This window comes from Octodon degus, unplaced genomic scaffold (assembly GCF_000260255.1).
Source record: "Octodon degus isolate 3935 unplaced genomic scaffold, OctDeg1.0 scaffold00038, whole genome shotgun sequence".
NCBI classification, from domain to species: domain Eukaryota; kingdom Metazoa; phylum Chordata; class Mammalia; order Rodentia; family Octodontidae; genus Octodon; species Octodon degus.
The window spans coordinates 14,244,046-14,271,256 of record NW_004524614.1 but is presented as its reverse complement, the minus strand read 5'-3'; the positions used below and the strand labels follow the sequence as shown (position 1 = coordinate 14,271,256).

Sequence of the window (27,211 nt, the reverse complement as noted above, 5' to 3'; positions counted from 1 at the left end):
GTGTGTGTGTGTGTGTGTGTGTGTGTGTGTGTGTGTGTGTTTACATCCTCTGGTGATGTTGCCTTATTTCATTGAGGAAAAAATGCTGAAATATTTTTTAAGATATGAAGTCAAAAGCAACTGTGACAACTTGGGAAAGTTCTTTGGCTGCTCTCATTGCTTTGATGTGAACCAGTAACCCTAGGGAAGCCCAAATCTTCACCTGAACATCCAGGCCCCACCCTCTGAAAGAGTTGCTAAGAGTCTTGAAGGAAGATTAGGACCAGAACAGAGCTGGGAAATGCTACTGAAATCCACTGTGAGGTGCTAAAAAATCAAACTCTTAGCTTGAGAATGGGCAGGGGGCAAAAGCCAGGTGAGCCTATTTTAGCAAAGATGCCAGTGAGGTAGTGAGGAGGAGGTGGGGTTATTCAAAAGGAGATAAATCTGCAGAAAGCCAGTCGAGAGCTGCTCCTGTAGAAACCCAGTGTTTTTCTGCTTATCTGCACCCAGGCTGCTAACAGTGTGTGCCAGTCACGTCAGCACAGCACTGCTCAAGTGCAGCTTACTTTCATCCGGGAATAGCCCAGCAGGGCCTCCCAGCACTGCCGCCTGCATGCAGAGGCCCAGAGCCCTGACCCTATTAGGGTAAGTCAGCACATGCCAGAGCAGTAGACACTCCATCTTCATTTGACCTGGAGGTTTGTACCTACATGCTGCAGGAACATCCCCCTGACATGCTCAGCATCCCTTTTATTGACCTTCAAATGCTTCCCAGGCTCCATTAAGTCCTATCCAAATACTCTTTCTTTTGTTCAGCCCCTAATTCAATTTTCATTCTCCTTCACTACTGTCTGATCTTCATCATGGAAAAGATGAGTCAGTAGCTTCAGTGAACATGTCTGGAGGTCTTTGGTAGCTGGACAGTGTGCTAGGGAATCCAACGTGGTATGGTAGAAAGAAGACAGTTGCAGACCTGGCTGAGACCTGCCTGGGTCATTTTGTAGCTGCCTGTGTGACCTTGAGCAAATGACTTCACTTTGCTGAGCCCCAGTTTGTTTATCTTCACAAAGGGGATAATGATGCATGTGGTAGACACCACTGGGAGGATGAAAGAGATCATATTTGTATGTCCCTGGCACAGGCATGTGACCTTTAAGCCTTTCCTCACCTTCCTCTGGCTGTCTTCCTCTGTTAAGTTGACTCACTAGACCCCAAGCCCAACCCACCCATTCTGTACTTGTTCCCTGTTGCTTCACAGAACCATGCAAACCTCTGTCTCCCCAGGGCAGAGACCCCCTGACCCAATCATCCCTCCCTGCCTGTATCCCTTTCTCCTGTCTTCCCATTCTCCTTTCCCACCAGCTTCCTATCCTGAGATCTTCCTCTCAATCTGCCTCCTGATCTCATTTCTTAACTGCTTTATAATTGAAGTTCATAGAATTTGCTTTGCCCGAAGTAGCCTGGAAATCTACTGAGACTTGGTTGGCATGTATAATGTTAGAGGTAAGCCCACATGGGGCAACACTGCCACATGGTGGCCCCTTTCACTCAGACAGAGCCCGATCTATGCCAGGGGCATGGTGCCAATATTTGTAAGATCTTCAGCATCATTTCATGCCTTGTCAAATATTTAAATACCCTCAAAAATTCTAACGCAGACTCCAAGGGTGTCTGACTTAAATTCCAGGGGCCTGTTTTCATCCACCATTTAAAAAAAAAGTATTTATATACAGCCTTGAATTCACCCTTGTGTTTAAATTCTAGACTATGGACTTCTAATTCTGTGTGATTATTATCCAACTTCTTTCATTGTGCAACCAGAAACTGGTACACTGTAAGGGTTCCTGAGTAGAGTGGAAGCCCTTCACGGGTCACACCCTGACCTGGCTTCATTCCCAGTTGAGACTGCGACTTTCATCCTGGTGTCTTTTTAGTCCTCATGCATGGTTAGTCTTTCCCTGTTCATTGGCTTTCTCCCCAATACTCTTCCACATGATCCCTTCCCTAGACGTGATCTGGTGGAGCCATTGTTTAGCAGATGCGCCTGTGGCTTCCTGTTCTTATGCAGCAAAAGACCACGTTCCTCCCCTGCCTGTCATGTTCTTCCCATCACCAAGGATGAAGTCACACCCTGTATCCCTCATAAGTCTGTTCTGGCTGCTCACAAAGGGAGACAGGTCCTCCCTCCTCTGGACTCCCTTCGGGCTTCTAGCTGAACCATGAGGCGAAGCTGCCTATGATAATTCTTTCTTATCTCCCTGATCTATGTCATTATCCATTGTGGTCTGTGTGTATGCTCTCCCTCCTAGTTAATCTGTAGGGCTTTAGCAGACAGAGGTCATTCCTTTCTTCTATAGCCTTCCATCCTTAATACACGCTCCACATAGTGGAGACACCGTATGTCCCTTTTTCCAGTATCTCCCCAGTAACATCCCACTGTAAGTGATGTCCATTTTCTTTCTGACTCTTTCCACAATGTAAAAATATTTAAAAATACATTCTGGCCGGGCATGGTGACACATGCCTGTCATCCCCCAGTACTTGGGAGGCGGAAGCAAGAGGATAGTTACAAGTTTGAGACCAGCCTGGGCTACAAAGTGAGCTCAAGGCTAACCTGAACTCCATAGGGAGACCTTGTCTCTATAAAGATTTTAAAAAATAAATAATAAAAATACAGCCTACATTTTTTTCTTCTTCCATATTTGGTTTCAGATGTGTCTAAGTAAGCATTAGCTATTCCTTTTTCTGACCATTAATCCATAAGTCCAAGAATATTGTAACCTACTGTATGCAGGATACTATACCAAATGTTTGTATTCAAGACTATGAAAAACTTGCAAGATGTGGTGGCATATACCTGTAATCCCAGCACTGTGGAAGGCTGAGGCAGGAGAATCAAAAGTTCAAGTCTAGCTGTGGCAATTTAGCAACTTAACAATATCCTGTCTCAAAATATAAAACTTAGGGAAAAAATTGGGGACTAGGGATGTAGCTCAGTGGAAAGACTCTGAGTTTGATATTAAAGAGGAGGGGATTTACAGAAAACTTAGACATGGCACAAAAGGGCAAGGGCAAGTATGGAGAGAGAGAGAGAGAGAGAGAGAGAGAGAGAGAGAGAGACAGAGACAGAGACAGAGACAGAGACAGAGACACAGAGACAAACAGACAGAGACAGAGAGACAGAGATAGGTAGATACATAGATATATAGATAGACACATAGATAATAGAGTCATAGACAACAAATTGATAGATAATAGAATCTCAGTACTGAAAAATATAAGTAGTGAAAATTCATTAATGAAAAAGCTTTAGGGATTCATACAAATGTCATTAGACTGGATTGCACTTAACTGAAGAAAAAAGTCTTGGAATAGGTCATTCAGATTCAAGTTTTCAAGGAAAACGTGACCACAGGGTCCAAAAGCCCAGGGCCCATCTTCATTTTCTCTCAGCATCATTTCTCACCACCCACCACAATGCCTGGTTCCCTACCAATGTGAAGTTAGGGTTCAGCAAATAAATGAATGGCCAAATGCTGAAAGCAAGAATAAATTCCACATGGAGAAGTGCCAGGCAAAAAGAGCAAGCAGTCGTGCTGGGGAGCTGCCGGCTTATCTTCTTGAATAGAAACAAAAATGATGTCCTCCATGAAAGAGAGGAAGGAAAGAAGAAATATGAGAGATGGCACTGGAATTTGGGGGTTAACAGATTATAACAAATACTTTATATCGATTTGTTCATTTGTATTTATTAAGCATCTACTATGGGCCAAGCACTACACTAAGACCTAGGAATTCTACAGTCAACAAAACATAGTCTGGGCCTCTGAAAATCGTGCAGCCCTTAGAAATTATTTTATTAATACATGTGTGTAGTATATAATGATTATGCAGCCTTTTCTTCATGAGCTAGCAAGTGGCAGCACACCCCTGTGCTCCTGCTTCATGTAATTCTAACAGTATTTAGTACAGGAGAGCAAATTTCCCACCCTCAGCCATTGCTGGCTCCAAGACAGACCAGAAATCTTAGCTAAAAACACCTCTAATGTGGAATATGTCATACTAACAAATGCTCTGAAGGCTGCAAGGAGCATGTTAAACTCAAGGAGAACCTCTGCTTGAAAAGGTGGCTGGGATTTTAGAATGGCCAGTTGAGTAGGGGCGGAACAAACCTAAGTTTATTTGCAGCTTGAAAGTGCCCAAGTTGGCCAGTGTCTTTAGCTTTGGGTCTACACGATGGGCTAGGATTGGGGCAAATGTGTGCATGTGGCCTTAGGAGAAAGTGTCTACATTAGCTTTCTCTTTAACATATATGTTAGAGCTCAATTTAGAAACAAATCTCTGAGATTCAGGTAACACCAAGACGATTAATTACAGAACAGCTATGAACATGAATAAGACTTCAAAAGCACTTCCAACAACAGGGTCTCCCGAGAAGGCTTGTGTCTGCATCTCCTGAATTCTGAGCCTACACTCTAGGACCAGGAGAAGCTGGCTTCATTTCCCATGATTCTCATTTATTTTCTCTTCCTTCCTTTCCTGCTGCCCCCCTTCCTCCCTCCCTTCCTCCATTCCTTCTTCCAGGATGATGGCCTCCCAGAAAATGAACATCAGCTGTCAGTAGCTGGAAAGATAAAGAAGCATTTCAACACCGGCCCCAAGCCGAACAGCACCGCCGCTGGAGTCTCTGTCATAGCAGTAAGCATCTGAAATAACCACCTCTAACTTTCTGAAAGCAACCTGCCTGAGAGACAAGCATTACTCAGGGGATTCCACCCAGAGACAGCAGAATGGGTCATTTCTTTAGACAGCTCTACCGCTTAATGCGCAAGAGGCAGTGTGGGGCTCATATATGTGAGTGTGTTTTTACAGATCATTTCCCTGGGTGTCAAATCATTATCCAACACCTCCAGGGTACCTTGCAGTATATATTAGTTTCATGATTTTTTTTTTAAGGCCAAACCTCCCCCACACTGGATTCTGTGCCAATACAAACATTTTGGATCCTCAGAAAAGAGTTTACACTGTCCTTTTGCCAAGACCTAGAAGGAAAGGGAAGCCAACAGAGAGACAATACAGCAAAGAGACTAAAACACTACTAATCTTTACACTAGACCTAGACTAAAGCCAAAACCTCTCAGAAAGCTTATGCCATAAGATTTTCAGTGAGACTGAATTGCAGTGAACACCCAATGAAGTCACAGTGTTTTGCTCCTTATAAATTTCTGTTGTTAAGGCAGAAAGCCCTTTAATATTCTCCATTTTATTGATATGGCTGTGCAAAATTTCTTTCTTTCTTTCTTTCTTTCGTTCTTTCTTTCTTTCTTTCTTTCTTTCTCTTTCTTCTGTCTTCCTTTTTTTCTGTTCTGTTCTATGTGCGTAGACATACATTACATGCAACTTGATAGCTGCTCTAGGCAAAGATTAAATTGGACCAAGAAATAATGAAACCTCATACTTCCTGGTATCATATTCTAGGGTAAATATATTTAAGTCCTAGATTACTTGAGTTTTTAATAATTTCCTCTTTTTCCAGAGTATGTGAATGTTAACAGCATGCTCAATGTGAAAATCACTTCAGCTGTTTTTTTAATGAACAATGAACTTAAGGCATTATGATGTCAAACTTTTAGAAATTATTTATGCTATTCAACATTCCTTCGTGCTCCAAGGCAGTACTGAATATTTAATTCCTTCTATGGGTATTTCTATTATCTCTTTCTCTCTCTCTCTCTCTCTCTCTCTCTCTCTCTCTCTCTCTCTCTTTCTCTCTCTGTCTCTGTCTCTTTCTCCCTCCCTCCCTCCATCTCTTTTCTTTTCTTTTGGGCTTTGGTAGCACTCCAAATAAAACTAAAATAAATGACCTACTAGATGCAACCAGTCCCAGATCTGGGTCACTCCATATCTGATATGGGCTTCTAGAATTTGAGAATGGTGTTAACACATGCATACACACTGTGTGCTGTTTGCATTTCAGTGTTCTCAATTGAGACTTTCCAATAGTGAATTCTCTGTGAATGGGTAACTGGCACATGGGTAAACAACCAGTGCTAACTAGAATGCATACTCTTTTGGACGTTCCTCAGAGGTGCTGAAGTTTTAAAATTTTGAATTGCTCTTCTCGTCCTCTCTTTAGTTCTTTCCAGATGGTCAGTGTTCTTTATCAGCTGATATTCAGTCAGTAATTTTTGCAAGTAACAACCTCACCATGATGCTCAACTAAATCAGACCTTGTATGCTCTGTTTTCATTGTTCATCCAAGATACAAGTCTATTCCAAAACGCTTGATTCCAGTTGTGCAGTTTTCTTTTGGAATGGGCTGCCAGCACGCTTGTCCATGAAAAGGACTGCTTTTCTGCTCCTGCTCAGGGCCTTACCGCTGCTAACGAGAGTGCCTTTTCCATCTTGTCATTTTCTTTTTGTTTTCTTTTTAACTGATCTTTTCTTTTAATTAGTCTTTGGTTACATTTGCCTTGGTTGCTCGGCAATGATTTGCTCACAGTATCCTGGGAGGCCTATAATGACTAAGGGCAGAAACTTCAGGGCAGTTTTCCAATTTACAGATAACAGATCTTGGAGAGAAGTCCTATTTTAATCAAGTGTGAATAAGTTCTGAAACCTAATTCTCATGAGTTTATGGAACCTTCATCTAAATGTATCTCAGAACACTCCAGTTAGTATGTGGAGTTCAAAGGCCCACAGACTTTTTTTTTTCTAAATATCATGATTGGATCATTTTAAATGCAATTTTTAATGCAGATTTCTCAGTCCATCACCAACACGTTTTCCATGAAAACGTCACAAAGTGATTCTACATAAATTGTGAAGCAGCCTGTATAATGCTGTTACACATTCATGACATGCTTGCTCGATGTTTTCACCCTAGAATGCTTTTTTTACATTATTAACTCATACTCAAATGAACTGGCTGGTTTAGGAAAAACATCTTAAAGGGTACCTTGTCAGCTCTTGCAGCACAATCACATGTTAGTTACCACCATTAGTATTTCCAGGATGAAAGAGAAAGTGTAAATTTTAGAGGCTATTTCAAGAGAAAACTATCTACCACACTACATGCCTGTGGACACCTTTTCCAAGATCCTTTCCCACAGAGAAGTCTCCTCAGACCTCCCAAGTCACCCTGGGAAGTCAGGAGTCCCAGGGTGAGCTGCAAATTAGAAACTAGAATAGCAATGGATAAGTCTGTACATTTTTTTTTCCATTTTTAAAGTTGCAAAGACCAAGTATCAGGGGTCTAAATGGAGAAAAAGGGAGTCCTGGCATTAAATAATATGCACTTCAACCTCAAGTATGACTGCCAAATAAGAGCATTTTATTGTGAGGCAGAATATAAGTAAATAGAAAATTATAAATAGAATATTCTAGAAAAACTACTACTAATGAAGTATAATTATTGATTTGTCACATCATAAAAACTTCTATGATAGACTGAATACACCATTGACATCTATTTGATAGATGTACACAAGTTTCCTTCAACATAAATTTTATTCTCACAGTTTTTCCTGGGTAAATATTCTCTCTCTAAAGGCTATACAATAATTTATTTTATTTTAAACTTTCTATATCTCAGGACTGATTTTGGAAATCCTATTCATACTTTAAAATTTTAAAAAATGTATATTTTAGTATCAGTTTGTTTTTATTGTCATAGGAAGTCAACAATAAATCATAAATCTTTACCGGACACTTCTCTTTCCTTAGTTAGAAATCTAACTACCTGCTAGAGGTCAATCATGCTTATAAATGAATTGATGACACCTTCCTTAGAATGACAAAAGGAATAAGAGCACATTGTCACAACAAACAAACTCTACTCACGGTATAATTATGACACGAGTGTAGTTTAACGTGTACTGGTAGTCTGAACCATAGTGGTTTTGTTCATCTTGTCATTTTTTTCTTCTCAGTTTCCCAGGGAAACATCATTAAGACCAAAAAATAGGCAGATAATACCTCCATAGGAAGGTTGCACGAAGGCCTGGAGTTGGCAAGGAGAGTAATTACTAGCCGAAGCTTCCTCGGCATCATCAGGCCTCCTGAAAGAAGGAAAGGCGTCCTGACACTGGGTCAAGCAATGGGATGGTACAGAGACTAGCTGCTGTCAGTACAATGGCAACATTCTGTGCCTTAGAAAAATTCCATTGTTCCTCTGTTACCTTTCCCAGTGTGCAGTTGGGAGGTTTCACACACACACACACACACACACACACACACACACGAGAAAGGGAAACAAAAGGTTATTAAAATGCAATTTATAGACATAAAATGGAATTAGAGATGGCATTTTAACGGTGGACTTTTTGAGAGCTGAGGGAGGAGAGGGAGGCATTATTAGATTTGCTCAGCTTGATGAAGAACCGATGACTAAGATGTCAGTTCCAATTTATTTTTCTCCATTTAATGCTGTTTATTATTTTAACCGTTAATTTTCCTAATGCTTCAAAGCTCTTCTTTTGCATTTTGCTTCTGCAAATAGAGCATTTCAGTCTAATTGAACAAATCCATACTAATCAGTGTGCATATAATTGTGATACTGGGAAGCTCATTTCTGAAATGACCTTGTGGCCTGTCGTATGAGACTTCGCCTGTAGATGGCAGTAGAGAACCAGTTACTAGGTAGACATTCTTAGGGCCTAAACCTGTATTACACACTGTCTTCCTAAGAAAAAGTGTACTTCAAAATTTTTTTAAACATAAAACAAAATATACATTTAAAAAAATTAAAATCTCATGCTGTTCTCCATGAACAATGGGATAGCCTGGTTTCTAATCAGAACACCAAGTCCTCCGAGCAGTTTTTAGTTTAAATGCTTGATGCTGGGGCATGTTTTTGAAATGTCTTTGTGAATTTAGAAGTAGCAACTGTCAACAGCATCACACCAGCAGAGCACTTGAAAGAGCTCATCAGTCGCTCACTAAAGAAAAGCGCTCAGGTTGCGTTGCACCACGGGCAGAATGGGGGCGCGGACGTGATCACTGTTTCTCCCGGCATGGAGATTAGATCTTGTACTCCCAGGTAGCCACAAGCTAACGGCTCATTCCAGGATGAACAACTCTGAAAATTTAACCTGTCTTTTACTTATTGTGCCTTTTATTATTTATAAGCACCTTATATATGCATTTAATATAGTGAAAATTATATTCTGTTCAATGTTATTCTCCTAGAGAAATTTTACTGACTCGTATCTCTTTAGTTCAGAAATGTAATTAGGATTCATCTTTAAGGATAGCTCAGCTTTCAAAGATATACTGTTAAAGAAAACAATCCCAAATGGCTGTGATTTGTGAGGTTCTAAAGCCTAATTCTATTTATTTTTTAAATATATTTATGAAACCCTCAGATTTAAAATTAACGAGGTAGTATTTGGGGGAGGGGGTCCAATCTGCTTTCTCTTAGGTGGCTACAAATGATTTCAGAACTTTAATTACAGAACATTTTTCATTCGATAGTATATGAAACAGTGTTTGTACCTTCTGAAATTGAGAGGACATTATTAAATGTACATTCAAGAGCTGGTTTGACAAATTTGAGCTATGCTAACCAATTGGCCTCCAAGATTTTCATGAGGGATTAGTGTCTTTTCTTGCCTTTCTATTTCCGATATGCAGATTGATGCTATTAACTAGGTGCCCTACGGAAGAGGCATCGTCACTATGTGTACCTTTATAGTTAATGGAGAACAGCTTGGTCTGGAGTCTTAATCCTTTAGCTCAATGTTGATCCACTGAGTTGCCCCATTTCTCTCTGCTCAGCTGGACCACGGGTTTACCATCAAGAGATCAGGGTCTTTGGACTACTACCAGCAACCAGGAATGTATTGGATAAGGTATGAGATGGTGCAGTTCAACAGTCAGTGTTTCCATGGCAACGTGCTGGCAGTCTCCATTAACCAGTTCCTTCAGTGGATAAACATGCTTTTGATTTGTTATCCAGTCCATATGCTGCTTTATCAGTTTCATTTGAATCTTGATTGAGATGCCACACCCCCTCATTCCTTTTTTTCACCCATTATTCACACTGACATTTGCCAGCTTTCTTTCCATTGCACATGCTCAGTATCAATTTTCCTATGGTTAAAAGGACAGTATATTTAGTGCCAATGCCAAAGCATTTGCCTGATGTTGCTAATTAAAATGATGATTTCCAGTGCTCTTCGGTCCCTCAATAAATGAAAGAACAACAGCACCTCAGTGTATGTTCTATAGACGTATATACTGTCATTTTAAAGTCATCAAGCTCAACCTTGACCTTAGATGGATGAAACAATGCATTTACACGTTAGTAGTAGAAGCACCTGGAAGCACAGTGGGCTATAGAATGCATTGTGTGTGTTGGTAAGCTTGTGTTTTCCAATTCTCCACCTTTTTGTTTTGTTTTTGTTTTATTGTTACCTCTCTCCCCCTGAAAATCCCTCTATGTACTAGCTATTGCATGAATTTACTTTTTAAATATTTTCTAACTGTCAGATTATTTAGTTGGCTTATCTGCTCAAGCAAAAAGGCTACAGGATTTTTCTTAACTGGATTAAAAATCCTGTCCCAGCGTTTTCTCTTCTCATCGATGGCCCTGGCACTTCCTGCGAGGGCCATTGTATATGTGTTTTTAAGTTATCCACAAGCAGGATGGCTTTTGATGGTTTGAGATATGAACATAGTGTCTTAACATCTCTGAAATGATCTCCAGGTACAGCTCCACATCTTAGTGTTTGCCAGGAAAAAAAAAAAAAATCCACAAGCTGGAGCCTATTGGCAGCAATAAGCTGTCTGCCTACATTGTTTCCTGGATCAGACTGTCAACTTTTACCAAAGAAGAAAAAATCGCATGTGTATATACATAATAGACATATGTGTATAATATAAACGTGATGCCTCCCAGTTTGCTCCTAATTATTTTTCTCTAATTAGACATTCCAAACAAAAGATTCAGGAAAGAGATTGACAAATCATCAAGTACACTAAAATCATAATAATTTTGAAATCCGTTTAAACAACAACAACAAAAGACTCAACAACATAGTTTTAAGTCATTTTTGTAGAAAAGGCTATTTGTATCTTTCAGATTGGTGTGCAGGTAGTAGTTGCATATCCACCCTTTGGTTTAACTAAATAAATTCACTTTATAGATGTAGAAAGACCTTTTGTAAAATTTATGATCCCTTTTGGAGGGAGGGTAAATTAATTATAATTTGCCTTCATACACACTCTGCCTCTTCACTCTTTAATACGGAAGATGACCCATCCATCATTTCCTTTTTACGGAAAGATACTGTATGTCCGGATGTACACACGTCTTGGTCGCTTTCACAACCCACTCGTGCCCACAGAGGCAGCCCCCAGACAGGCACAAAGCGTTCCCAGCACCCCACAACCCCTCCCAGACCTCCTGGAAGATCAGTTGCCTCCAGGGTTAAACACTGACCCCTGAGTCTCTCCACATTAATTAGCCTTGCCTGGTTTCATACTGTATATAAATTGAATCATACCATGTGCCTTCCTTTTTTAATTGTATATCTCCTATCCTCAGGCATATTAATCAGACATCTAGACGTAAAGTTGATACATGATTAAAAATAGCCATCAAGTGTGTCGGATTGCATTTGTGCATATTTTTATAATAAAAATTGCACACATAAATGCATTGAATTCAAAACAATATACCTCTAGAAATTAAATCGCTAAACTTGTGAGCGAGAAGTACCAAGTACACATCATAATTAATAAAGAAACCCAAGTATAAAAGACCATTTAATGAAAATCCTAGTGATGATTCCCATCAGCAGACAAAATGACAAACCCTTGAGTAATGGGCAGGAGCAGATGGGAGATAATCTCTTTCTTATTCCTCACATAAACTGCTCTGTTTTCCAGCTGGGGGCAGTAACAACAATGTTTATAGTTAATGCTGTACTAAACAGGGCACCCAGTATGTAAAGCTAAATTGGAGAAACGATGCTAAAACCTCATTGGCATCTAGGCTTAATTAGGAAGTTTTATAATGCCATTTAGCCCCAGAACGAACACACTCTCCTCACTGATTGCAAATGCTAGCCTTTTATCTCCACGGAAGTGGGAGCATTTGTCTAACCACGGTGGCAGCCAACTTTCCAACATAAACAATCATTACAGGCAACATCCCTGCTCCCAATTGTTTTGTTTACAAGTGCTTGTGGCTGTTTTCACTATTCTGAACAGAACACTCAGGAATCGCACTTGCATTTGTAAAGTGTTTTCCATCAGGCCACAGTCTGGAAAAGCCACCCCCTGAGGTGCCCAGAATTGGCGTGATCCACTTAATTGACTTTTTGGTGATCAGGGAGAAATGGTGAGAGTCCATTTTCCTCCTGCTCTTCATCCTTCCATCTCTTCACAGAAAGCCACTTCCAAGCTATAGCCTGGGAACAGCATGCCCTGGTTGAGCCATTTATCCAGGAGACTTTGCCCTGGTCACCCAGAGTCCAAGGAGGACACGGTCCCAGGAGCAAGCTCACTGGACCATTCCACATGCCTGCAGACCATGAAGCCATCGAGTTTCCCCACTGGAAAACATTTACATCCTGTTTTATATTTACTTCCCTTCCTGAAAAGCTGTCCTTACCTAAAAGCAGATGCAGCCACATTTCTCACATGGCACACCTTATGACCGGCCAGTAACACGCAGCAAAGAATTCTGCACGTGAGCATACAGAACAGGACAACAATGGAAATGGTAGCCCAATTAAATAACATAAGCAACAAAGCAAGATACAGCTAAGAATGCTAAACCACATAAGATGGGAAAATGAGCCAGGTCAAAGGGTGGTTGAGCTTCCATGTGTGATGCGACTAAAATGCGCGTGCTGAATTCCGCACCATCCTGCAACAGTGAGTAATGAGGCGGAGCAGCCGGGCCCATCTTTACAAGCCTATTAAGTACTGGCATGCTCAGTTGCTAAAAGTAATGGGGTCAGTTAGATGCACCTTGTGCAGAGCAGGTTTGCAAGGAATGTTCCAGGGGAAGCCAGGGAGGAACCACAGCAGGATGCGAGAAGGGCTCTGGAGTACCACTCAGCCAGCAGTTGCCAAGTGGTGCATGATGCCCACTTGCTGAGGCTGTGCTCTGCTGAATGTGTTCCCTGACGAATGGCAGAGGCTGCTGGAGGGAAGGCAGGTGACTCTGCCCCCACAAGACCTACTTGCCTTCTTATAGGTGGCAACCATGCAACCCCTTCCGAGGCTCCCTCTGTGTGTGTAGGCAAGGGGACGACATGCAAAGCACAGGTTTAAACTTTACAGCCACTTGAACTGCACCAACACAGGAGTCTCCCGCAAGTCCTGTGGTCAGTCCCATAGTTGTACCCGGATGCTCCTCCGAGGGAGTTGTTAGGCCAGGAAGCTCAGGAGACCAGCAAGTCATACATCTACTGAAGCATCAGCAGAGGCCATTGTAAGAAATATAGGAGTAGCAAGTCTTCTATGTCATGTCACCAGGTCAAACAGGTGCCTCACTGTGTGAGATTTAATGTTGTTTCATTTTGCTTTGTTTGCAGAGGCCTCTGTAACAGGATTCCAACAATGTATATGAGTCTTTTTAAAAATTTAACATACCTGTCATTAGAGGGAATGCCATGACATTCCAAGTCTTACTCCTTACGTGTAAATTGAACTGAGATTATATACATTTTCCTGAGAATTCTGATGATTCAGTATTTTTTAAATTTTTTTGCCATAATTTTATTGAGAAACAAATAGCAATGAGACAGTTTCAAATCAAATTGGTAGGACAGTTTCATTAATTAACACATTGCATACATTCTTCCTAGTGGTTAATTGCTGTACAAGATGTGGACATGATATCCCATTTACAAACACCATTAGAACAAATCATTCTATTCATTAAGAGAATGTAACTATCTATCCTAACCACTTTGAATACACAGATACCAAATGGACATTCATCTGTATCCCCTTTTTTGTTAAGTTCCATTATTTGAATATTATAGGTGTGCAAACTCAGCAAAATATTCCAAAAGAGTCCAGTAGCCCATAATAGTATTGGGTCTTCCGCTTGACTGGCAGTGTCAGAAATTGTTGACCTGAGTCCCCTACAGCACAACATAACCTCATGGCTTTACTTCTTAAATTTCGTTTTTATACTTTTCTGCTGGATGGTTAAGACCAAGGTAAAGCAGGACCTATGCAACAAGAGTTGTAGCTTTCAGTATTAATTGACTATTATGTGGTATCATAGTAACCTTGAACTTGCCTTTGCTCTTTTTTGTTTCAAAGTAAACGTTACACTTTCTTCTGCACATTCATTCCTGCCATACTTTGAGAATGTTCTTCAGTGATGTTCAGTGATGTGATAAAGACTTGCTCAAGTGTGAACGTGTAGGAATGAATGTAAAGAACTTAACTATTAGTACACATTCTATCAGGAAAGAGTATAAGCCACACCCTGGAGCTGAACAATTCTCACATACATGGGTAACACATACCACTTTTAGAAAGTAAGCAATCTTGAGGATCAAAATGAGACGAATGCAATTAAAGATTGGCAGCCCTGCAGGTGCAGAGAAGCGGGCTTCAAAGTTGGAAGGCTCGTGTTTGGATCCAGCCTATCCTGACACAATGGCCCTGGGAAAGTTACATTCTTTTTCTGATTTTCAATTTCTCTGTCTATAAAAAGATGAACATTATCCACCACCCAAATCTGTGTATGCACAAGAGCTTTTGAAGATCAGCTCAAAAAACAAATCAGAAGGACTGCTTTGTATTTTCATTTCCAAGAGAAAATCATATATGCCACAGTGGAGGCAGATTCTCCTGAGAAAATGGTCTTTCTCAAGATGAAAGCATTTGTTATTAAAGTAGAATTATGAACTTTTTGTATGCTTTGATCAGGGTAAAAATTACTGAGCAATTTCTGTTTTTCATGAGCTCTTGTAACATCAGATTTCACTTAAAATAGCCAGGGCCAAAAGTCTTCCTGAAGTGTAACGTTGAAATGCTGTCCCACACAGCAGGACTGGTACATTGGTCAATGTGCCAAATCTAGCTCCTGGCTTATTTTAGTGAGTAGTTTTATTTTAACACAGCTACATACCTTAGTGTGTTTTAGCTGCACAGTTACACCAGAGGATCATATGGCCTAACATCTTAACTATTTGGCCCTTTCCAGAAAAACTTTCCCAACTCTTGTTCAAGGGGAAAAGTGTATCTAAATAAAAAGTGCCACCTGTAAGAACGCAAAGTCCATGACATGAGGAATTTGGCTTGTTCAAAACTGTCTCCCTGGCAGGAAGGATGCCTGGCATATAGTAGGTCTTCCGTAAACATGGGTTAAGTTCATGAGTGAGTGATTGTACTCACCAGAGAAGGGACCATTCTTGCACTGATTTTCAGGAGAAATGTATTTTGAATAGTTAGGGGTACTTTGAAACTTGGGCAATCAAACCACTTAGGAGATGTTCTAGGATAATGTACCAATTTTCGTAACCCAGGAACAAGTCTATTGGCAAAGTCCTAAATTTTCACAGATTATTTTAAGACAAACCATATCTATGGTGACTCTTTAGCTCACTAGTAGGATAAAGAGCAAAGGAAAAGGCTTCCTACTATAGCATGTCTATGAGGAAATCAGGGGCTGCGGACAGAGGAAGCACATGAAATCTGCCTACGGGACGCGTAAGCCCAGTGCCTACCAAGTGGCCATAGTTGTAGTCCTTTGATGAGAGGACATCAGAAACCAATTACAGAGCAAAGCCAATGTGCATTCTTATAAGGACCAGGTCAGTGAGAGAAGCCTACGTGTCAGGCTGCTGGTGCAGAGGCGTAGTGTTAACTCTCCCAGAAAAGGTGGGGAATCTTACCTAGAACAGCCACATCTAGGAGGTCACCTGGAAGGCCACTCAGGGGAAACCCATGCAGGTCTCCTTTTGCCATTTTAATGGCCACCTATACCTCTACGCCATGTCTTGCTGTTTCTGGTGAGGTGCCAAAAGGATAAAAAAGCAAACCAGAACAGAGCTGTAGTAGGCAGGACAGTGAGCAAATGAAATGAGGAGGATGGATATTTCAACTGATTTGTCAGTTTAATTTTACAAGCAAACAAAACATTTCCAAAATGGCAAGCAAACCGTAACTTAGTCCCTACAGAGTAAGCGCAAGTGAAGGAGAGGGTTCCTGAGATTAATGCCCCAGCAGCTGCATTCCTGGTTCAGTCTCGTAGGTGGTATGAATAATGGATGGGCTAAAAGGCAAAATGCACAATAATGTTCTTTTATTAATGAAATGAAGACTATTTGTGATGGCTAGCAATAAATTAAAAAAGCAAAAAATGGAAAGCAGTCAACAATTGCCTCTGAAAAAAGCAGTTACTTAAATCCAATAATTACTGCCATGACAGAAAACATTGCCTCATGACTAAAATGAGGTACATCCCTTGTGAATCTTCCCCATATTGCAGTACAGAAATATTTTTGATCCATAGACTGTAAAGCTATTGTTTGCCAAGAGAAAACATAACCCATTATAGTAGATTGATGGTGATATTAAGCATATTCATAGAATTTCATAGGTGAAAGTTTCCCTTGGGATAATACATGATAGCCCACTCCTCTTTCAGTGTGTGGGTCTGAAATTGGGGCTCAATGTGGCTGGAAACATGTCCAAGGTCACATAATTAACTGAGCTCAGACAAAAAGGTAATTCCCCTGACTTCTACCTATTGCTGCTTCCAAGGGGATTAAGCTATAGCTATCAGACAAAACAAGCATCACAGAGATATGGGGTGACTCCAACCAGCCAAAACAATTGCTGTTGCTTCAGTTGTTGTTCTTGATTCATTCCTGACCTCCATGGCTATGATTTTCCTTTAATATTGCATAGATATATCAGATGGACAATATGCATTTATGCTGATTTCCAAATTTAATGTCAGAATCAAGGACTTAAAGTATTTGAACACTGTGTGGAGCACAGTGTTATTTCATTGTAACAGAAGAGGCCATGGGCCAAAGTCATTCAGGCTATCTATTGTTAGACTAAATCCCTTGGCTAGTGCTGTGTTTTCACTTATGTATGACTGGTGATACGGCAGGCACGGAAGCCCTGTGGACATTCATTTCTCTACAGTTTCCAGCTGCTGTGCACACAGCCGCCTGAGCTGCCAAGGTAAATGACATCATTTTACCCTTCTTCAATTTTCACACTTGCTCTGTCTGATAGCCGCCAGGGGCTTTATGATAGTGAAAAGCTCATAGTTGAAGGTGGATCTCTGCAGTGTTTCTCCTGTGTAGGACAGCTTAATGTTAGTTATTTCTCCCTGCCAACTGTTTCCTCTTTCAACCAGACCCCCTCAGGCCATCTGACAGTACCAACCCCCAGCGCACAGCAGAGCCATGGAAGTAACCAGGTTAAGCTTTTAAATTTGGTTGCTACTGGTTAACACCAGAATCTCTAGAGATGTCTTGCATTGACTCTTTAACTAGCATAAAAAGATAAGGGGCCTAGGATATAGCTCAGTGGTTCACAGCCTGCCTGGCAAATGCGAGGTCTGGAGTTCGAGTCCCAGTACTCACCCACTCCGAAAAAAAGATAATAGATGAGAATCTTCAGATTCTCCTCGGGGTTCTTAATGAAGTGGTAACTTAGCGAGGAGACATTGGGGCTTCTGCTGCAAGTTCATTCATGCTAACCCAACAAAGCTACAAATCTGGAAGAAAAATAACCCATAAATAAGAAATGTGTTAGCAAACCTGAAGTATTAATGGATCCTCTATGACTGAGAATATCCCTACTGTGTAAACCTAGGTGTAAGGAGGAGTGATCCCATTTGCTTTCCATCTAGGAATATCGTAAGACTGATAAAGACTGAAGCTGCCTGTTAGAATGGCCGAAAGGCCCCCAAATGGGTGATGCCACACTTCAGAAAACAAATTATGTTTCAGATATTTTGAAGGCTGTAGGTTTGCAATTCAATAACCTATTTTATGGCAATATCTATTTATCTGTAAATAACATATAGTTCTCTTTTCTTGCTAAACTTAGCAGCTCTGAATTGCATATGGGGTTACAGAATTTAATTGTGGAAAATAAACTTCATATATTTTAGAAGCAAGTTAATTTTATACTCAAAATTCTAAAGCACATATAACAGTGCTTTCTGCAATAAGAAATTGGATGTGAGTCAATTTTTTGAAGAGGCAAATGCATGCGTATTAGAATATTAATTTAATAAGACATAAGAATTTAATCATTTTTGAAACATAAATTGTGTGCCTAAATGTAGACTTGCAATACTTTAAACTCTTTTGTGTTATAGAGTTGCTTTGGGTTTTAATTTTCGTTATTAGTCAGAAAACACATATTTACCTAAAACAGCTCTACATTAAGAAGTATGTGATACCTGCAGAATCCACTAAAAATTTGTGAAAATGAAGTTTCAAATTGTACCATAGAGACATTTCCATTTATTCAGGAAAAATGCAGAAAAGATCGCTGCAAATAAGCAGCAAAAGTTTGGTCAAGACAGTTTTTGCCTGAGGGTTTAAGGAAAAAAGAATGTGATGCTGGAGGTGAGATGTGATCAGGTCTTAGATAATAAACGCATCTGTGTGGGCAGAGGGAGACAGAGGAGAGGCCACTTCAGGCTGGCAAAGAGCTTGAACTAGGATGTGGAGGTGAGAATGATTAAAGAACATTCAGAGATACACAGTCAGGACGGTTTGATGGAAAAAGAAAAAAAAAAAAAAAAAAAAACCATAAGCCAAACTGGCTTCAGTGAAAAGAAAATATATGGTTTTGTATAACCAGAAAGGCCCATGGATGGAGTCTGGCTTCAGTGTTGGCCAGATTCAGAGCTCAGGTCAAGCTTGGATTCTTTCTGCCCCCAGCTTTGCTTCCTGGCATTCACTTTAGTTTGACATCTGTGGTACCAGGATGTGGGAAATGGCCCCCGCCCTCCTGTTCTCTCAATACTCAAATCCACTCTTTTTTTCCCCCATAATTTTACTGATAAACAAATAGCAATGAGATAGTTTCAAATCAAATTGGTAGGACAGTTTCAGTAATTAGCACATTGCATACATTTTTCCTAGTGGTTAATTGCTGTACAAGATGCGGACATGATTCCTAACACCATTAGAACAAATCACTCTATTCATTAAGAGAATGTAACTGTCTATCCTAACCACTTTGAATACACAGATACAAAATGGACATTCATCTGTATCCCCTTTTTTTGTTAAGTTCCATTATTTGAATATTATAGGTGTGTAAACTCAGCAAAATATTCTAAAACAGTCCAGTAGCCCATAATTGGGTCTTATGCTTGACAAGTAATGTCAGAAATTGTTGACCTGAGTCTCCTACAGCTCAACATAACAGCATGACTTTACTTCTTATATTTCGTTTTTATACTTTTCTGCTGGATGGTTAAGACCAAGGTAAAGCAGGACCTATGCAATAAGAGTTGTAGATTTTGGGTCTGATAAGGTCAGTGAAATCCCCTCAGGATTTATCCTGAGATCCTGTACCTCAGATTGTAGTCAAATCCACTCTTAAGTGAAGTCTTAGCAGAAGACTCACTCACCTTCTTCTGACTGGGTTTGCTGCTCATTCTGAGCATCATAGCCATTAAAGAATTCTGTAAGCTCAGTGTTGCTCCTTGTACAATCCCACATCCACTGTACGCCAGAGATGGAGTAGAATCACAGATTATGGGAGTAAGAAGTCCAAAGGAAATTAAGGTGTGGTTAATTAAGATAGGCAGAGTAAATGCATGCTGTCCTATAAAATGTAGTGTCCACTGAAGGGAGACAATCATCCTACTGACTTTACAGGATCATTTTGAGTAATAACAATAACTAGACACTGGAAATCTGTACTGCAAGCACATTGCCAAGGACAGTACAGGAATTTCCCTATGTTGGCAATTCTAAATAAATCAGATCCTGTGCAAGTTGACCTATCAGCTGTGTACACCATGCATAAGGCATTAGGTGCTCCGGAGACAGATACTTGACTTCTGTTGCATGTCATGAACTATGAAAAGTGCAGAGATACCTAGGACTCGATCTTGGCCCTTCAAAGAGTCTACAATGTGGTAAGGAAAACAATGTCGATAATGGTGCAGGCAGGATGCATATGGGTAGCAGTATATACTAAACTGTATTGAAATTGAGAAGGAAAAATCTTAGAAAATAAACCCCAATCATGGAGCTGGTAAGAAAACAAGCCAGTACACAGAGAGCAGAGACCTGTGAGCAGAGAGCCTCTGCAGCATCTTTGAGAGCAAATCAGTTGGGAACATTCAATGTTAAAGGGCTGAGGGTGTCACAAGGATGGAAGAAAACTGCTTCTCTGTCAGGAGACCTGGGATCCCCAGGAGTTTACAAGCCCTGAAACTCATGATGGGGTTAGACTCCGTAGATACTGACTGGCTGTTTCTGAGAAAAGATTGTTCCTGATGAGCACTATGGGAACATCCTCGTCTTTTGACCTTGATATCTCTGTGGCCCTTCTTCTCCTCTGAATGGAATGGAAGAGTGAGCTACTGGAGTACAAGGACTCTGATCCTATTTCAGTAGACTTCAGAGTAAACATTGCTGGGACCTTGTACAGGAGAAGAAATGAATTTCGTTCCTTACTTAATAGCAGTGCATAAGCCTTAGTTTCCCTGCCTGCAAAGACAAAGCTGTAGACAAAAATGATTTATAAAGCATCTCTTAACTGTAAGAGTCTCTGAAGCCAATGGAAACAACCATAAAGTTTTTATTTTATTTCACATGATTATGACTGACATATCTTTCCAAGCATTCTTGCTATGAGAATACTAAACAGCAAATAATTGAAAGTTCAGGAGGTTTCAGCTACAAAGGCAAACATTTAGAAAGCTGCTAAATAGAGACATTTGCAAGAGCAGGCAGAACTGACCACTTTAATGGGGACACGAAAAGGATTCTAGGCATAAAGGACAACTAAGGAAGAGACTGTTACTTCCCTTATAACAATCTGAAGAAATGAATGTGAAAATGAAGATAATAAGATTAGCCAAGCATGGACTTGACATTCTTACCACCAGCTTCTACACAAACTAAATTAAGACATTCAGAGAAATGTCCTATTTCAAGAGCTACAGCCAAGAGTATGAGTTGGGATAGCTGAATACATTATCTTAAATATCTTAAAATTGATGAGTATAAACCAAGAACTATATAAGTGAGGGTCCTTAAAAATTCAAAGAAAGCTAGACCATAGCAGCACAATCCTCTGATCCTAGCATTCTGGCTGAGACAAAAGGACTGTAAATTTGAGCCTAGCCTGCCAATTTGGTAACTTAAGTAGATACTATCTCAAAAATAAAAAAGGGCTGGGGATGTAGTTCAGTGAAAAGGTACTGGGTTCGATCCTCGGCATTAAAAAACACTCAAGAAGAATCAAAAGTGGATGTCAGTTTCAACAAGTGAGCTATTTAATCATTGTATGTAGAGACACATCAAATATCCAGACTGTACCAATAACAGTGAAGGAGGGAAGGAAAAATTCTTGAGTTAAATTGTGCCTAACATTAGGTGCCTCTGACCTACAGTTATTCATTGTAAAGCACTATCTTAGATGAAACTGTAAAAAGGAAAGATCCCCTTCCATTTCTGGAAATCTTACCTGTTTAGAAAGCACACACGGCCACACTTACCTCCAGGCACTCTGTAGGTGTGAAGGAATTACTCTTGCTCCTTACTTAATAGGTGAGAGGAGTGGATGAACCATCCAACCAGGCCACACACTCCTGGCCACCAGCCATGGGTGCTTTTCTCCCTCACATCTGATTGTCTGCGTTCACTAGTCAAAATTCTGCCCAATGCCAATTACATTTTCTTCCCTAAAAAAGAAATAGCACTATCTTTTATGACTAGGAGAGAGAATTTACGTTCCTCCTGGAATAAGTACAGAATGCTTTTTATGTAAGTCAGATTAAATAGACATCTGCTTTCCACAAACATTCAACTCTACACAAACAGAACATATTCAGTTTTCTTTGAAAGCCAAATACCATGTGCTATAACTTTACAATGTTTTAAATAAAGTTAGGAATTTAAGTTTATGATGCTGAACATGTCATAAAACTGATGGGTATAAGACCAAAAACTATACATATGAGAGTTCTTAAAAATTCAACAAGTTGAAGAATCAAAGGTAGACATTTCAACAAACCAGTTATTGAATCATTGTATTACCAATCTAGTGAAACAAAGTGAATTATTAAAGTTTATACTCCTCATTGGTTGGTGACCCTGGGATTCTGTGTGTGGATAGCTTTTAAAGTGGAACAGTTCAGCCTAACGAAGCCATTTAGTATAGTAGTTCTGCACACTGTGTCTATTTCTCTCTTTATTACTTCTTTTGGGGGCTTTGATTGCTTTATTTTAGATCTCAGATCATTCGAATGCTGTACAGCAGTTGTATGACGGGTTTAGTTTTCACTTTGTTCTCAGAACCAGGCTGGCCATAAATATATCTGAGTTCTTTGAAGAAGCTAATAGTAAATTTTCAGGAGGAAAAATGGTGGCGTATATCCCTATAGTGGAAAAGTAATCTCTTAAAAGCAGAATAACCTCCAGGCTACCTCCTTTTAAAGAGGGACTTTCAAACAAGGACCCCTTCAACTTTTATATGTGTTCTATATTTTTCTTCAGGCTTTGTACCTGCTCTTCTGCTTTCTGTGTAAGGTTTCGCTGTAATGACCCTGGTCTTCCCCACACCCATTAAATCTGTGATGAAGTCATGCTGTTCCTCATTCTGCTGGCGTAATAACTTCCAGAGCTACAGCCAGCTAACACATGCTGGGTAACCATCTGAGCTTTCCTCAGGAACATATAGCACAGAGACTAAGAATTGGAATCCTCAGAGAAGTGAATCTACATTTCATACTTGCCAAATAGTAAGATGAAAATGAACTTGGTTAAGTGAAATCCATGAGAAAGTTTGCATTTGGTTTAATTGCATTCAAAGCTATGTGCAATCACAAGCATTAGTTTAACTAAAATTCAACTAGCCCTTCCTGGAGGTTCAGCCACACTCCTCTATCAACAGGTGATAAGATCATCTCAAGCGAGGAAGCGCTAAGGAACAGGGTGAGCTGGTGGCTCTGTGTCCCTCTCTGACAGTGTCATCTCTGTCATCCAGCTGCCTTCAGCTGCAGCTTGGTCACCTTCAGGGCATTCCCACACCTCACACATAAAGGAGCCACCACAGGTCACAGATGTGGAGCTAGCAGAAGTCTGGACAGGGATGGGGAGAGTTCTAACCTGTGATACCATCCATCCTGCCTGTGCCTGCTGATGTCATGACCAGGTCCTCTGCACAGCTCCATCTGGGGGAGCAGAGAGCTCCCCAAAAGTGGAGACCGTTGGCCAAAGTGAGCCATCATGGACAGGTTAACTTGGCCAGCATGTTTTTTCCAAACCCACAAAGTTCTAGAAACAGTTTCTCATGCCATTTCTCTCGGCCTAATTGTCCTCTTTCTCATTTTATGCCCCTGCTAGACCACCGCTCTTGATAAGGAGAGGCAGGTTTTCCGACGAAGATGCAACCAGGATGTGAGGCGCCGGTACAAGGCACCGCCAGCTCCACCAGAACTCAACTCGGAATCCGAAGACTACTCCCCGAGCTCCTCCGAGACTGTTCGCTCCCCCAACTCGCCCTTTTAATGAGACCCTTTTACTCAAAGTCCTAGCTTAACCCTTTGAGACACTAGATTTTTTTCCCCAAAATTTCCGTAAAACAGTTTCATCTGATCTATCTAGCATTTGATGCTCTTGAATGGCAGAACATAGAGCGTGTTTGGGGGGTACTTTCGTAGTCATTTCCCTTTACTGGGTGAGATGGCACATGCAGGTTGTGAAGATGGTAATTGGCCACTAATAAGGTCCTCAAAGGGTTAAGGCTAATTTCCAATTTTTTAAAACATAGAAGCAATGAATGTTTTCATCAGTGAAGCTAAGATCTGCAGTATGTAATATAGCACATGTTAACCCTCTGAGTGCAGAGAACTTACTTGAGAATCTTTGCTGCGAATTTTTCAGGCTTTTGGGTATAGACACACATGTTTTTTGATCTTGCTGCAGATCAAGGAGTGCTATTAAGATGCTGGAATGTCCAGACAAGAAAAGCATTTAGAAGGATAACTTGATTGTTCTTCTCTGTGGGTTTAGAACATGGCAGGTTTATAACTTCAGCATACATACCCCTCTCTCCTTCACAAGTCTATTAAAAAGGGAACGTTTTTTCTTTAGTGTAACCACCTGCTGCAGTGAGTTGTGCATTCAGATTGGGCTTGTGACGAACAGCCTGACCCAGGAAATTGATAATACGCCCTCCCCTGAAGTTGTCGCCCAGGAAGATGTAGTGATACTGCCCCAGAAATGCTGCTTTCACATCAGCTGCTGCTAGTGCCAATGCAGACCCTCAGGGAATCACCCAAGCTTGTCTTGTGCTTGGTGCGTGAAGGTCTGTGTACTCCGTATCAGACATCTACAGGAAAGAAGCAACCAGTGGAAAAGAGCAATAACTTGCCAGGTGCTCTATAGGGCTGGAATTTCAAATGAAAGAGGAGATAAGATCTTGGGCTTTATGTTTTTCTTATCTGCTTTTTCATGATACTGTGGTCATTGGTGTGAAACTCACATATGTTGTGAAATCAAAATACTGAAGAGCTGGGAGAGAGGCAAGTACTTTGCGAAGTGGCTGAAGAGATAGCACAGTGGAACACCAGCCAAAATGGTTTTAAGGAAAATAAACTGATTACTTTCTTTGTGTGTATGGAACTGAGAGTTGAACCCAGTGTCTTTGGAGTGAGCTGTATCCCAAGCCCTTCTCTATTTTTTATTTTATTTTGAGACAGGTTCTTGCTAAGTCACTAAATTGCCTGCACTGGCCTCAAAGCTTTGAAATCTTTCTGCCTCAGTTTTCTGGAGAGTGGGGGTTATAGGCATGCACCACTACACGTGGCTATGCGTGCACCTTTAGGTTACCCACTTAGTCTCCCAGGAAGAGCAGGATATAACATCTAAAAGATACCTGAGAATAGATTTCCACTCCCTGTGATGATTTTTTAGGCCACTCTGTAGCTGTCCAGGGAGACTTAGTTTCTCAGCTTTGGATATGCTGCAATATCTGAGAATCTTGAAATTTCTGAATGACCTTCCCATAAATTCTGAATTTTCGAATTCACTCTGGTTTTCAGCTGCTGCTTTTTACTCTTCAGCCTTTAAATTCCAGTCCACACCTGCAGAGATTTTAAAATCCCAGCACGTCATTACCATTGCAACACAGACTCCCAGGTGCTCTCTTCCACTTAAAGTCCAGAATCCTCTGAAATTATAACGTGTGAAATCACAAAGCAGCATAAATCAGTAAATCAGTTGAAATTGGTTTGGGGAAAATAGGAAATGGGACACAAGACACCAGGAATGGTGTTGGTGTGTAGATAGATTACATATTAGGGAAGGGCACTGACCTGGTCAGAAATTGCTGCTTTCTCTGGAAATAGAAACAATGCACTATTCTAAAGTTAAGGAGTAGCTATATACTTGGCCACACTTCTATGTGTGTGAATGTAAAGAATCCTATGGGCAGAGACCTCCTTGCAGTAGATTATCATTTCCCCCTTTTCTCTGAATGACTGTGGGCATTTTTCTTTTTCCATGGGCATTAAGTGTGTTACTGTAGTGCCCAGTGTCCACAGCTACAGTGCATGGCTTAGACCTTTTTCTATGGAAACCTGGGGCAGCGCAGGAGTGTTTCTCAGCACATGGAGAGGGCAGCTCAGAGGAATGCAAGGCCCAGTCAGCGTGAGAACCCCAGTGCACTACTGTAGAATCTGAGTGATCTGTGCTGAAACAACAGTGGAATGTGACCTGTCAAGTAGAAATATTGAGTAATCAGATGGAACGCAATCTCTCTAGCACTAAGCTACCACGATCTTGAATGTCAGCGGTGTACTCAGAGGGTTAACAGACAAGCACAAGGCATGCTGATGTTGGTGTATCCAGATTGCTTTGCTCTTAGCCAGTGCTGTCTAATTTTTTTCTCAACATTCTTGGGATAGTTCAAGTTATAAATAATTAAGTGATGGTGTTCTTTGAGGAATTTCTAAAACCAAATTGATCTTATTTTTTAGTTTATTTATCATAGAACAAATATGTACAATTATGGCAGTGTATCTCTGTAATTATCAACTTAATCATCACTACAAGTGTTTCCATATTTTTTCCACATATTTAATATAGCTTTTATGGTGGCGGGCTGGTAATGAGAACTGTCTTTCTCTTATTGATACATGACCAGCCATATAGTATTTTCAAGGGAATTTTAAGAATCATCTTTTAAGTTTATTGATAGACTAGTTAAGGAAGAACTCCTTCATTATTTGCATCGTGTAAATCATCTCTGTAGATGAGAACTGTTCACATTAATGAACACTTTTTTTTCTTCAACATTGTAGCAGAAATCATGTTATTTGTCATGATCAATCAATATGTGATTTGCTCCAGATCATTAGAAGGAAAAATAAGATTTCAGTCATGGAAAACGCTTTTACTGTAGCCCTCATCTAACTCCTACGTGGTGCATATTAAAATAAGCAGAGAAAAAGAAATGTGAATAAACTACTGAAAACACGTTGTGTTTGTATTCAATGAGACCCTCCTGCACCTACCCAGCACTCCCATGAGGGAGTAGTTAACAGGCCCATCAGATATTGTTGAAAGAAAGCAATATATCCATGAATGAAAACTAAAATTGCAATCCTTTACCCTTTGAGGCATATTCCAGTTAGAAAAGAAAGAAAGAAAAATTGACTTAGAGGGTCACAGAGCTACCGTCTGACCAAGGCTCAAGCACATTAAATCACGGTTGTTTGCTGGCCAGCGGCATCCATTAGACAACTCTGTCCCCTGTGCTGAAGCATGAGTGAGCTGAGGGAGAGCTTTCTTAATATTATTGTGTTGCCCCCAGCCCTTCTCTGGGTAAGGATCTGTCAGCATTTCCATGATAAACTCCTATTCTCAAAGGTTTTAATTTAACCATAAAAATGTGCCTCAGGCTGAAGTTTGCTCTCCAGGACCTGTATCAGACTGAAGGTTCACTTCCCTCTCTTCTCAAATTCTTCCTAATTTTCCTGAGAAAACAACAGCAACAAAAAATCTAGCATGTTTCCTTAACTGTG

The 27,211-nt window shown here is 40.5% G+C and overlaps 1 protein-coding gene across 4 annotated transcripts in view; it reads left to right on the top strand.

Moving 5' to 3' along the window:
• Positions 1 to 24,836, top strand: part of Dclk1 (doublecortin like kinase 1) — a 368,880-nt gene extending 344,044 nt beyond the window's left edge. The window contains exons 13-14 of one of the 4 annotated variants that reach the window (XM_004631084.2): positions 9,760 to 9,833; positions 23,529 to 24,836. In XM_004631084.2, the coding sequence (XP_004631141.1) occupies positions 9,760 to 9,833; positions 23,529 to 23,586 (132 nt within the window). In that variant the 3' untranslated portion in view covers positions 23,587 to 24,836. The remainder of the gene's footprint in view (positions 1 to 9,759; positions 9,834 to 23,528) is intronic. The other 3 variants (XM_023715092.1, XM_004631083.2, XM_004631081.2) reach the window with 3 other exon arrangements.
• The last annotated feature ends 2,375 nt before the right edge of the window (positions 24,837 to 27,211 follow it).